At 42.2% G+C, this 13,906-nt stretch overlaps 1 protein-coding gene across 6 annotated transcripts in view; it reads right to left on the bottom strand.

Annotated features, from left to right (window-relative positions):
- The window catches only part of ccdc18 (coiled-coil domain containing 18), a 104,447-nt gene that overhangs the window by 15,408 nt on the left and 75,133 nt on the right, over positions 1–13,906 (bottom strand). For all 6 annotated transcript variants that reach the window (XR_010963829.1, XR_010963830.1, XM_067989933.1 and 3 more), the window contains 4 exons: positions 13,232–13,348; positions 8,472–8,615; positions 6,927–7,130; positions 5,492–5,629 (listed from right to left, as the gene is read on the bottom strand). Coding sequence is in view for 4 of the 6 variants with exons in the window: in XM_067989933.1 (XP_067846034.1) it covers positions 5,492–5,629; positions 6,927–7,130; positions 8,472–8,615; positions 13,232–13,348 (603 nt within the window). In the remaining 2 variants the exon portion in view is untranslated. The remainder of the gene's footprint in view (positions 1–5,491; positions 5,630–6,926; positions 7,131–8,471; positions 8,616–13,231; positions 13,349–13,906) is intronic.

The raw sequence follows: 13,906 nt of genomic DNA, 5'->3' as shown, positions 1-13,906 counted from the left end.
TGACCCGTTATATTAAAAACAGATAACATTTGTTCGCTGGTGGGGTTACGTGTAGTGTGACATGAACCCAAGATCCCGGTTGAGGCCGTCCTCATGGGTGCGGAACTTGGCTATCAATTTCTGCTCGACGATTTTGCGTTGTCGTGTGTCTCGAAGGCCGCCTTGGAGTATGCTTACCCGAAGGTCGGTGGCTGAATGTCCATGACTGCTGAAGTGTTCCCCGACAGGGAGAGAACCCTCCTGTTTGGCGATTGTTGCGCGGTGTCCGTTCATCCGTTGTCGCAGCATCTGCATGGTCTCGCCAATGTACCATGCTCTGGGGCATCCTTTCCTGCAACGTATGAGGTAGACAACGTTGGCCGAGTCACAGGAGTATGAACCGTGCACCTGGTGGGTGGTGTCCTCTCGTGTGATGGTGGTATCTGTGTCGATGATCTGGCATGTCTTGCAGAGGTTACCGTGGCAGGGTTGTGTGGTGTCGTGGATGCTGTTCTCCTGAAGGCTGGGTAATTTGCTGCGAACGATGGTTTGTTTGAGGTTGGGTGGCTGTTTAAAGGCGAGTAGTGGAGGTGTGGGGATGGCCATAGCGAGGTGTTCGTCATCATTGATGACATGTTGAAGGCTGCGGAGAACATGGCGTAGTTTCTCCGCTCCGGGGAAGTACTGGACAACGAAGGGTACTCTGTTGGTTGCGTCCCGTGTTAGTCTTCTGAGGAGGTCTACGCGATTTTTCGCTGTGGCCCGTCGGAACTGTCGATCGATGAGTCGAGCATCATATCCCGTTCTTACTAGGGCGTCTTTCAGCGTCTGTAGGTGTCCATCGCATTCCTCCTCATCTGAGCAGACCCTGTGTATTCGCAGGGCCTGTCCATAGGGGATGGCCTCTTTGACGTGGTTAGGGTGGAAGCTGGAAAAGTGGAGCATCGTGAGGTTGTCCGTGGGCTTGCGGTAGAGTGAGGTGCTGAGGTGCCCGTCTTTGATGGAGATTCGTGTGTCCAAGAAAGAAACTGATTCTGAGGAGTAGTCCATGGTGAGCTTGATGGTGGGATGGAACTTGTTGATGTTATCGTGTAGTCTCTTTAGTGATTCCTCACCGTGGGTCCATAGAAAGAAAATGTCGTCGATGTATCTGGTTGGTTGGAGGTCCTGTGCAGTGAAGAAGTCGTGCTCGAACTTGTGCATGAAAATGTTGGCGTATTGGGGTGCAAATTTGGTCCCCATGGCTGTTCCGTGTGTTTGGGTAAAGAACTGGTTATCGAAGGTGAAGACATTGTGATCCAGGATGAAGCGGATGAGTTGTAGGATGGCGTCTGGAGATTGGCTGTTGTTGGTGTTGAGTATTGATGCTGTCGCAGCGATGCCGTCATCGTGGGGGATACTGGTGTAGAGTGCCGAAACGTCCATCGTGGTGAGAAGTGTTCCTGGTTCAACAGGTCCGTGGGTACTGAGTTTTTGTAGAAAGTCTGTAGTGTTGCGACAGAAGCTGGGGGTTCCCTGCACGATGGGTTTCAGGATGCCCTCGATGTATCCAGAGAGGTTCTCACACAGGGTTCCGTTGCCTGATACGATAGGACGTCCGGGTGTGTTGGCTTTGTGAATTAAGCAGAAAATAATGCTCGGGAGAACGAGGATTGTTATCGAACTCGGCTGAAGGTAACAAAAGCTGAGCAGCCAAAAGGACAATGGATGGCGGATACGTATGGTAGTAATAACAAGATCTTTTTCAGTTACGATTAAAAGTCAGAGGCCCATTAAACACTGTATAGGGCCCTTGAAGGATCCTCATGGTAGATTCAGGTATGCTCCCAGAATATGGCAGATGCTTTAAATGGCTACTGATGATGCTGTGTTACCAATAATACATTGTGGGCTTGATGATAAAATTGAAAGTGGATGTGGATAAAATAAGTAATCTCAGAACGGATCTGACTGTTGAACCTTACAGCATTCATCTGAGGTTATTCAAGTAAATGAGAGTTGTGCTCTGCGTAACACTTGCTCATATATTTAACAGCTCATGGGGTCTGGGACTGTTCCCACAGACTGGAGTAAGGCCCATGTGATGCCTATATTTATAAAGGACACTAAGTCTGAACCCAGAAATCACAGGTCTATTAGCTGACTTCAGTTATAGGCAAGTTGTTTGACCGATTACAGGCAAGTTGGTAGAGATGCAATTGAGTGGCTTGCTAGCCCACTTCATAATAACAGAGGAATTGCTAGATGAGAAAAGATTACACATTAAATTCAGAGATTCATCTTGCAATTACCAGGATGATAGAAGGCAAACTAGATGAACCTTGTAGTTTGCCTCCTATCGTCCTGATGGTCGCAAGATACAATAATGGGGTTATTGACTAATCATGGTAATCAATCACTATCAACTAGACCCAGGCATGATGAGGAAAACCACCAGTGGTGAAAAGTGTTGGGAACCATAGGTCCAAAGTCACCTGTTCATCCCAAGCATGCTACACTTACCATGTGTCATGTCTCAAATTACTCATATATTGTATTCCTTGTATATGACCCACAAAGTGGCCACTACTCTGACATTCCCTGGTGATTCTGCTCCTGCCAGAAATAACAAAAAAAGTGTACTCCAGAAACCAATTTGCTAGCTTTTGTTTAATTTTAGGCAAGTGTATGTCCTCATATTAAGCAGAGGGAGAATGAACTGAGGATGTAGTCAGAGTGAGGCTGGTGCAACTGCAGAGCTGGATGATGGGAAGGTCAGAAAGCAGGGGGAAAAAAAAGGGACAAATCCATTTTTTTCAGGCAAATGGAGATATTTATCAAATTGTATGTGGAAGGTTAACTAATAAGGAAATGTAGGCTTAGACTATGCTATCCAAGCACATCCCATATCCAATGTTACTCAGCTTAGTATCACCTGTCTTGGGCTCTATGTTCCGTTGTTTCTCTTGTGGGGAATTTATCAAACCATGTTTTCAGCCCGGAAATGCATTACTGACTCAGTAGAAGGATAGTTAATAAAAAAAAAGGTTGGCAGCATTTGTCCAGTCAGGTTACAACCAATGGCTGCTTTATACATTTGTAACCTAACCGAAAGACTTGCAGATGCGGGTGGGGGGCAGTAAGAGGCTGGGTGGGGGGGGGAGGGGGAGCGGAAAGAGATATAACCTCTTTCCTATGACAACAGTGAAATAAGAGAGTCATAGGATCACCAAAAAAGCAAGAACTTACATTTATATAGCGCCTTTTCACACAAAACAGCAATGAGATAAATGACCAGATAATCTGTTATTTTTAGTGAAGCTTGTTGAGGGATAAATGTTGTCCAGGACACTAGGAAGAACTCCCCTGCTGTTCTTCAAAATAGTGCCATGGAATTTTTTTTAATGTTCATCTGAGAGCGCAGACAGGGCCTCGATTTAACATCTCATCTGAAAGACGGAACATCCGACAGTGCAGCATTCCCTCAGTATTGCACTGAAGTGTCAGCCTAGGTTTTGTGCTCAAGTCTCTGGAGTGGGACTTGAACCCACAATCTTCTGTCTCACAGGCGAGTGCTACCACTGAGCCACGGCTTGACACCTCCATCAAAGAAGCACCTGGGGTAGTTCTGTTCAAGATCAAAGCCATTTTCACATTAAATTCAGAGATTGATCTTGGAATAGGGCTAGAATAAAGTCTCCTCAGATGCAGGTCCTTCTCCCTTCTTTAAAGGCTAGTCCTCCAAATGCCCTTTACCAAATGTGACCCTTATTTTGTGTCTAAGGTTTCTTCTCCCCTTCCCAGAAAAAAAAACTGTAGACATGGATCAAGAGCACTGAAGACTCAGGCCCGACTGGTTATCATCTTGTCTTGAGACAGTGCACTGAAGCTACCCATGCTGTAAAGAATGTCTCTGGAACTTCAGGCTGTTAGTGATGATCTCATGCCTCTAGAGTAGTTTGGAAATTCGTAACCCGAAGTAAAACTGAAATAGTGTTTAGTCTCGTTTTCCCCGTCTTCAATCTGCCTTGGACATCTGTAATAGGGCTGTCACATTGTTAAATAAATATTTTGCTCATCAGGAAGATACAGGATACACCAGTTGTTATTGCTGTGCTGTACTTTACGTACAAGGTCAAAGTTGGGAGATTTTCTCCATGGAAAATGAAGAAATACTCCAAACAATTTGGATTAAAAACATGAAATCTCACAATAGTCAAATACAGACTTGGCACTTCCAGATAAACATGGCACAGTCTTGAGGGCAGTACAAGCTTACAATTCACTTGGCCAATTTTTGGTAGAAGTTGAGGAAGGTAACGGATACGTATTATATAAATTGCAGGAAGAAATGGTTATGTAATGGGATGAATGAATGTGTTCTTAGAAGTTAAAATTAAGCATCTACCCCTTTTCACTGGATGAGTTCTCCATCTTGATTAAGGTCAGTGAAAAAAAAAACTGGCAACAGAAATTCATTTATGCAGAACTTCAAAGTAATTTTAAAAGCAAACACAAGTTGAATGTTTCCTTCTTCCCCTGCTCCTGAAAATGCTAACTCATACTTCTAGATGCAATGGGTGCCCCCAACATCTCACTTAAGGGGCCAGTCTTCACACAGCAACTTAGATTGAGTGTTGGCAGTCATGTTAACCATGCAGGGCATGAGAGCCTAGCCTAACCGCTGAGAGTCTCACTGCCCACACACATGTATTTGAGTAACAGTTACTAGACAGTGATCACGAGCAGGAATTCTAGCTGATTTTTCCCATACTAGCCTAAAAGTGCAAGACACCAACTATGCCTCCATTGTCACCCAGCTGAAAAACCCAACGTAGGCTGGGAAATTGACCTGGGACATTCTGGTGTGCATGGCTCATTATCCACTGGCTTTACCAACTGAGTCCTCAGAGCAGCTGCATTTAAATTCTTTGTACAACTGCAGATCATACTCGTAAAATGATTATCAGCCCCTATCAGCATCAATCAAATGGCCACTGAATCACAAAATATTTGGTCAATTGCAGACCCTCCATTAATATCCATCTGCTATTTGACCACAATTTCCATATTAGCCTGTAAATATTAATGAAAGTAATAGCACACCAATAGAAAGGCAGTGCATCACTGCAATACCAGCACACTGTGTTAACAGGATTCAGGCCTGTGCCTATAATTCCCCAGCACTAAGATTTCCAGCCTTAGTTGTACCATCTGGAATACACTGTGCAGAGGATAGGAACTCCCCAAAGAGAAGTCAAAGAGGCAAAGCATCCTCAGAATGCTTGTCAGGAAATACAAAGACCAGCAGTTAGTTCCCTGCCATTCTCACAGCCATGCTACGGTCCAAGGCTCCAAGACCTTAGGAACAGAAACGGTAACAATCAAATTGGGTCAAAGTGATGCAATGGTAGACACATATCTATTATTGCTTTGTTATGTATTTAACAAAAAAGGTTTGTAAGGGTTTTTAAACTAATAAGAGTACCATCATAGTTCCCAACATTTTTAATTAAAAAAAATTGTGTCCTACTTCTTTCTGGTGAGCATTCTTCAAGTGTTCAACTAATTCTTTTAACTTCTTTGTCTCTGCCTGCATCTTGACTTCTAATTGAGTCTCTCGAGCTTGAGCAGCACCCAATTCTTCTGCAAGGTGAGCAGCATGAGCTTCCTAGAGACAGTAAATAATTAGAACTGAATTATCAGAAACGAGGACAAGATATTAAGAGTTGATTATAGACCTTTGTTGACCTTGTACAAAAACGTTGCAACATGTAAAGAAATTTCTTCCTCAAAAGCATCATCACACACATTAGCCAGTTAATATCAACTGCTTAAGGTTCCCACTTGTGACAGTTATTCAGTGACCCCTGCTGAAAGTGCACATGTGTAGATATCGGGTGAGAACAGGATTGGGCTCACTGGTGATGCCTTCCATGGTAAAACAGCCTCCTGGCACTGTCAAGATGAAACATGAATAATGACCACTTCAGTATGGGTGCAGTACGTGGAACAACATCATCAACACTTGTGTACAAGAAGGGGAGGAGGGAAAATTAGAAGAAAAAATACGGTAAAAAGTTGGCACACACCACTGGGATATTGATGAGAGCCTAAACCGTCATTTGATCTGCTATACTAAATCGGAATGTTTGATGTTAGCACTGGGTACTAAAAGTGAAAGCATTCCAATTCCCAATGACATGATCACTTGAACATTTCATTCCCTCAAGTGGCAAGGATTAGTATTCCAGTTTAAAATTATGAACTTCAGTTTAAAACTACCACACAATAAATAAGGACCAAGTCTTCACCAAGGACATAATTTCCTAGGGTTAAATAATGGAACTTTGCCATTGACCCAAGGATTCTGAAGGTCAGCATTCAGACCTTAAGGTCAGTTACAAATCTCTATGCTGGGTGCATTTTCCCCAAATAGTTTTGGTAAAGTCTTTCCTGGTGTCACATCAGGCATTCTCAGGCCAGGTATAGCATGGGTTAGATATAAAACTCCCTTTATAATGTCTCAGAAGAGAATCCACAACTGAACAAGTGCGACATTTCCACTTCCCCGTCCACCATCGTGGCTTCTGAGTGAGAGATGGAACTTTGCCATTGACCCAAGGATTCTGAAGGTCACCAGTGAAAGTGGTTTAGTGCTGGGAACCCAGGCTTGCTAGGATCAACTCTAATAAATCTCCCTTGCAATTTTAAAGGAGAATTTCATCCCATCCTTCTGGGGTAGATTCAAACCCAAATTCCAGGATTGAAAGGATAGTGTTCCAACTTACAGTAGCATCCAGTTCCCTTCTATTTAATGCAATCTGTAGCTATACATTTTGTTCAACTGCCTCTTCGATCTGCTGAACCACTGCCTCAACTCCATCTTTGATGCTTCTCCCCCCAGCTGAAACAGGACACCCTCCTGCCCGGTTGTACTCCCTAGTATGTCAACTTTTAATAGCTACCTTTTCTTGAGATAGTTGAATAGTTTCATCCAGTTCAAGCGAGACACGGTCCATCTCTCTTTGTACCTGCGCTAGCCGTTGCTGAGCCTCCCTCAATTCCAGATGAGCATGCTGCATTTGTTCACGAGCTAGGCGTACCTGTTGGCTTTCACCCAATAACTCCTGATGTTGCTTTACGAGACACTGCTCCTTATTTTTCAGAATCTGAATACATGTAAATCAAGTCAATAAGCAGAAAGACTCATGATTATGAAGCACATCCAAGAACATGACGGTACTTTTAAAAAAAAAAGTGTTCCATACATTTAAAAGAAGACTGCTGGATGTTCTGCAACCAAACACAATGAAAGGAAGATGGATAACTTGCCTTGTGGCTGTATCTTACTCATCATAGATTAGGTAAAATAAGCGAAGAGGATAATCAAAGAAATTCCACTGTATGAGACATGCAGGTGATTGTTTTATTTGGCAAGTAAGGAGTGTCCCTTTCATACATAAGCTTCAGTTTTTTAAACCACAGGAAGCAATTTAGGGATCGGAAGATGGCTCCCAGACTGGCAACTCACTATTGAGCTCCTCTCCTGAATGACTCCTCATCCTTGGTGAATTCAACCTCCATTTCAACTCACCTTGCCCTCTCCCATCTGAATTCAAGGGCCTCCCAACTTCCCTAAACCTTTCCATAAAAACGCATGTACTGATATTGACTGCGACCCCTCTGACCTTGCCATCTCCCATGGTCTCGATCAAAGACAAGGCAATTCTGATCACTTTTGTATCCCTCACCACCCACAACTCTCCATATCCTTGCAACCCCACTTCTTTCTACTTCCACCCCTGGAAAGACTCTCCCGCAAATCACTTACAACTGAAATCTCAAGCTTCCAACTGTTTAGCCTTTAGCTCTCCATTCACCAACGTTTCTACTGTCGTCAATCTGATCAACCACTGCCTCACCTCCACCTTTGATGCTTTTTCCCCAGCAGAAACATGACACTCTCCTATCCTGGTGGTTCTCCCAAGTATGACTCCCATCTTCACTCCTGCAGATCAATGGGGTGCAGACTTGAGCATATCTGACACACAAATGGTTTAGCCACCATCATCAAATTTAGCTAGACCATATCAAGCGCTATCAGGACTCACTCTGCCAAAATCACCCACCACTCAACAACAGCTTGCATTTATATAGCACCTTTGTCATAGTAAAACGTCCCAAGGCGCTTCACAGGAGCAATTTTCAAACAAAATTTGACAGAGCCACATATGGAGATATTAGGACAGGTGACCAAAAGCTTGGTCAAAGAGGTAGGTTTTAAGGACAGTCTTAAAGGAGAAGAGAGAGGTAGAGAAGCGGAGAGGTTTAGGGAGGGAATTCCAGAGCTTAGGGCCTAGGCAGCTGAAGGGACGGCCACCAATGGTGGAGTGATTAAATTCGGGGATGCAGAACAGGCAAGAATTGGAGGAGCGCAGAGATCTTGGAGGGTTGAAGGACTATTATCTGTGCAAGTTTCTGTTGCTTAAGTATTACTTGGTTATATTTACCTGCTCATATTCCTGAATCTGTATATGCTTTTCCTCAACTTCACTTTTCAGCTGATTTATTTGCTGTTCCTTTTGTAGTAGCTCAAAGTCTTTCTCATGTAACTGTTCTTGTGTGAACTGTAGTTTTTCATCCAAAGTTTCCACCTAGCCATACAAAGTGATGTTAAGAGTTGGTTTCAGTGTCAGGAGGCAATTTGGATAGGTCATCTGGGAGAGATAGAGATTCAGATCGAAATAGAAACATACTTACAGCTTAGGACAGGTCATGCTGAATTGGCATTTGTACTCAACCAACAGATCAAAAAAAACGGACACAAAATTTTGTCTTCATCTACTGAAAAGTGACATATTGGCTACTCTAGATATGGCCTTCCTCATTCTCTCTTCCTAACTTTCTAAAGTCAATAGCAGCAGCACAAGCATACAATATTGAAATATTAACTACATCCTCTGCATAAGAAAGTATTAGTGGCCTCCTCAAGTGGAGACTGAAATTCTTAAACAAGTAAAGCTGTGCAAAGGATCTCCTGAGCTGCAGCTATAACATCTACAGCTATAGCTGAATGGTGCAGGCACTTTGCTATCTGAATGACATTTATCTAACTCGCTTGGGGCACATTTGTAGAGAAGCTCGAGTTGTAGAAATGGGGCTATTTCTGTTGCCATATAAACCTTACATAATTTGCGAGACCTTATTGCCCCTTTGTTCAATTCCAAATAAACTCTGTGGCTGGACAGGAGTAAAAGCTAGGAATGCCTTTATCTATGTTTAGCAGTGGTTCCGCTCATACGCATAACACTGCGTGAGCGGAACTTTTTCTAAGTTAAATACCATTTGCCAAACATGGGCCCATTCCCCCAACACATCAAGATCTGCTTGTAGTTGTTGAGTCTCCCCCACCATCCAAACACTTGCACATATCTTCGTATCAGCCGCAAACTTGTGGATCATTTCCCCCAACATCTACATCTAGGCCACTAATAAATACACAACACCAAGTTATAGTCCAACAAATTTATTTTAAATTCCACAAGCTTTTGGAGGCTTTCTCCTTCCTCAGGTGAATTTTTCCACATTCACCTGAGGAAGGAGGAAGCCTCCGAAAGCTTGTGGAATTTAAAATAAGTTTGTTGGACTATAACTTGGTGTTGTGAAATTGTTTACAATTGTCAACCCCAGTCCATCACCGGCATCTCCACATCATGACTAATAAATACAGCCAATCCCTATGGGATACCACTAGTAAGCCAGTCTCCAAGCAGGACAACAGCCATTGATAACAACTTTTTGCTTATGGGCACAAAGCCAATTTTTGATCCACTGCAACAGCTTCCAACTAATTCCGCAAGATTCCATCTTGTGGAGTAACCTAATGTGAGGTACCTCATCAAATGCTTTCTGAAAATCCAGGTGGTCAATGTCTACTGGGCTACCGTCATCCACTAATCTTATGACTTGTTCAAAAAATTCAATCAAATTAGTAAAACACAACCTTCTTTTCTAGAAGCCTTGTTTAATGACCCTGACAACACCTTCTCTATCTAGGTAATCATATAGATCATCTCTTATGATCCCTTCGAGCTTCGTACCTATAAATGAAGTCGTGCTAATAGGCCATATAGTTTCCCTGGTTCTGCCGTGTTACCCTTTTTAAAAATAGGAACTACATGAGCATCCTTCCAGTCTGAGGTAACAGTCCCTGACTCTAGTGAGCTGGTAAAGATACAGGCTAGGGGGTCACAAAGCTATGTCCCATCTCTTTAAGGACCTTCAGGTGGATGTCATCTGGGCCAGCAGCTATTTTAAGGTTGCTAATTTTGTCTAAGATGATATCCCCATCTATTTTAATATTTACAATTTTACTGTTAGTGCAATTTCTTGCTGATAGCTGAGCAGTGTTTTGGAGGGTAAAGACTGATGCGAAGTAATCATTTAATACCTCTGCCATACCCTGGAATTCCGTTTGAATCTGTCTTAGGGAATTTTTCAATGGTCCTATATGGTATTCATGGTCAGGACTCCAAATGTAGTAAATAGGCTATTACCATTGCTACTTCAATTGCCTATGATCTTCTCCAGTGACTAATAGCTGCTCTAATAGCAGCTTTTGTTTCCTTTAATTGTGCGTGATATATATATTTAGAATCATAGAATGATACAGCACAGGAGGAGGCCATTCGGCCCATCGTGCCTGTGCCGGCTTTTTGAAAGAGCTATCCAATTAGTCAGACATCCCTGCTCTTTCCCCACAGCCCTGCAAATTTTTCCACTTCAAGTATTTATCTAATTCCCTTTTGAAAGCTATTATTGCATCTGCTTCCACCACCCTTTCAGGCACTGCATTCCAGATCGTAACAACTGCAACTGGAAACAGTTTCTCCTTATTTACTCTATTACAACCCTTCATAATTTTGAACACCTCTATTAAATCTCCCCTTAACCTTCTCTGCTCTAAGGAGAACAACCTCAGTTTCTGTAGTCTCTCCACGTAACGGAAGTTTTTCATCCCTGGTACCATTCTAGTAAATCTCTTCTGCACCCTCTCTAAGGCCTTGACATCCTTCCTAAAGTGTGGTGCCCAAATTGGCCACAATACTGGCCAGGTGACTCACTCACCTGACGAAGGAGATAATCTCCGAAAGCTTGTGATTTTAAAATAAAATTGTTGGACTATAACCTGGTGTTGTAAGATTCCTTACATTTGTCCACCCCAGTCCATCACCGGTATCTCCACATCATGTCTATTAATGAAGCCCAGGATACCATATGCTTTTTTGAACAGCCTTCTCAACTTGTCCTGTCAGACTTTTGTTGTACTCCCCCAGGTCTCTCTGTTCCTGCACCCTTTAAAATTGATTTCCTGAGAATTACATTCTTTTAATCTGTGAAAGTATATTTGTTTAACTCTTATTTGCCTTTGCACATAACCACCTTAGCTTAGTCTTGATATGTTCTCTTCTTTTGACTTTAGAGATATACATTTCATTGTGCTTTAATAAACTCTTAAAAGATATGCCATTTATCTTCAGCATCGGTAACGTCCCCACTGACCAATTGACCAACTACCCCCAAACTCTTTCTCTAGTGTCCATTCTGACGCTGACTTGCTCTGCCAGTGACCTGCCACTTGTGACGACATGGACTCCTCTGTTGATCTTCTCTATAACCATCTTGCCTCCACCTAAAACGCACTCATCCACTCAGATCCTATATTGTCTACATTCCCCATCACAGCCACATCATCAGCAGGCTGTTAAGTTTGAATGCACTGGCGTTCATCTTGTCTGGCTGTCCTCCATCAGCTCTAATTGAACCACTTCAAGTTGTACCATTCCCCCCTTCTCTCTGACCAAAACTGCTTACTACACCAAAATCATCCTGTAGGGCAGAAACAACTCCCAAGTCCTTTCCTCCACCACAAATTGCCTCCTCAGACTCCCCCTCCCTCACCTCACCCTTCATACTCACTTCAAACCAAAATGCGAGGGATTCAAGGACCTTTGTGTATCTAAAATCAAGACCATCTCCACTGCAGCTGGGTCTCTTCTGACTGATCCCCAAATCCCCATTCGCCTTTCACCTAACTGTACCCTCATCCTTTCCATTCTCTGCAGTTCCTCCCCAGCTCAGCATGAAACCCTCCTCCCTTGCTACCGTCTCATCCCAAACCACCCAACTACACCTCCTCACTCCCATGCTAGCTAAAATTATCAACCTGTCTCTCATCTAGCACTACCCCCAATTCCTTCAAAACTGCCATTATGAATCCCAACAAAAATCCATCTAAACATCTCTCTCTCCCAACTACCATCATAGCTCAAACCTTTTCTTACTCTCTAAAGTATAATACGGTTTTTGCCTACGTCCATCATTTCATTAATAAAACCTTGGTTCAAACAGAAAGAATGAGGCATAAACAAACAGCAATCAGCAGTCTTATCATACATCTAAAACAGTTTTAATTAACTTCTAGTGGCTCATTCATGGAATAAACATAACTCAAGTCACAGTTCAAGAATGCTGCTCGCTTTTGCCCAACCTTCAAGGAAATGTGCGATTTCTTCAGAAAACAAGGCTCTACAGAGTTCAATGAAAAATCAGGCAAATCTGATCTATTGATGTACCCCAAACTCACTTTAGTGAATGTTGCACAGTAACCAGAATAGATTCCTTGGTTGTCTCTTCACAGAAACGTCATTTGCATTCCAAAAAAATATTGAAGCATGAATAGTCTGCCACAATAGAATTAACTACAAAACAATAACATGTAACTGCAACTCAATGGGGGGGAAAAAAATCTGTGGACGGAACTTCTAAATTATAAATGTAAGGAATCTTACAACACCAGGTTATAGTCCAACTGTTTTATTTTAAAATCACAAGCTTTCGGAGGCTTTCTCCTTCGTCAGGTGAGTGTGGGAATACACTCACCTGACGAAGGAGAAAGCCTCCGAAAGCTTGTGATTTTCAAATAAAACAGTTGGACTATAACTTGGTGTTGTAAGATTCCTTACATTTGTCAACCCCAGTCCATCACCGGCATCTCCACATCAGATCTAAATTATAAGATTACTCGCAACAGAGTAATGTCCCCATCATTGCTTGGAGGTGCTTCCCCTTATGCTTCTTATTTTTCCAGTGACACAGATGAGACAGAGGTTCCAATGTACTACTTTACTGTGCCACCATTAAAATGCATAGATTATCCAGGATAAAGACAAAGTTAAGTTTATTAAGTTTAAGAAGAGGTACATCAAACCTGTTTACTGCGCTCCTTAATGCTCAACTCGGATTTCTCTAAAGAACCTTGTAAACAGATAATTTTCTGCTCCAACTCAGTTTTGTGTTCACGAACATTCATATCCAATTGTGTAAGCTGTGGAATAAAAAATATTTATATGCAGCTAATCTGGTATTAAACTTCATAATTTTAGATTCTATTTAAACTAAAAAGGTCCTATACAGCAAAAAGAAATTTGCAGCTAGATACAATTAATTGGCACTTTAATGATGGGAGCATTCTTCCAAAGGGAATATGGATTAATTCTCTATATATTGCACAGTATCTGCCTAACTGGGATAATTTAATGAAGGGAGTTTCTCTGTAAAGTTACGTATTCCTATTAAGATGCTTAGGGTGTTTATTTTTTCCCAAAAGCAAATTTGAAATGGTATCAGGTTGCTAATTTCCTAAAAATTCCATGATAAATTAGCAATCACCTAAATGGCCAGTAATTCACCTGAATCATTAAAAGCCACATCAATAATAAAAACCCTTTATTTAAATGTTGATCCTTAATTCTTGTACTTCAGACATAGTTGACTCCATTTAGGCTAAATAGCTGCAGAAAAAAGTAGCAACCAACTTCAGATATCCTAATTTTTAAGCTGCTAATTCAACAACTTGTCTCTCATCTGGCAAAGTCCCCAACTC

This window comes from Heptranchias perlo, chromosome 9, assembly GCF_035084215.1.
Source record: "Heptranchias perlo isolate sHepPer1 chromosome 9, sHepPer1.hap1, whole genome shotgun sequence".
Taxonomy (NCBI): Eukaryota; Metazoa; Chordata; class Chondrichthyes; order Hexanchiformes; family Hexanchidae; genus Heptranchias; species Heptranchias perlo.
This window is presented reverse-complemented; position numbering and strand designations above follow the sequence as displayed.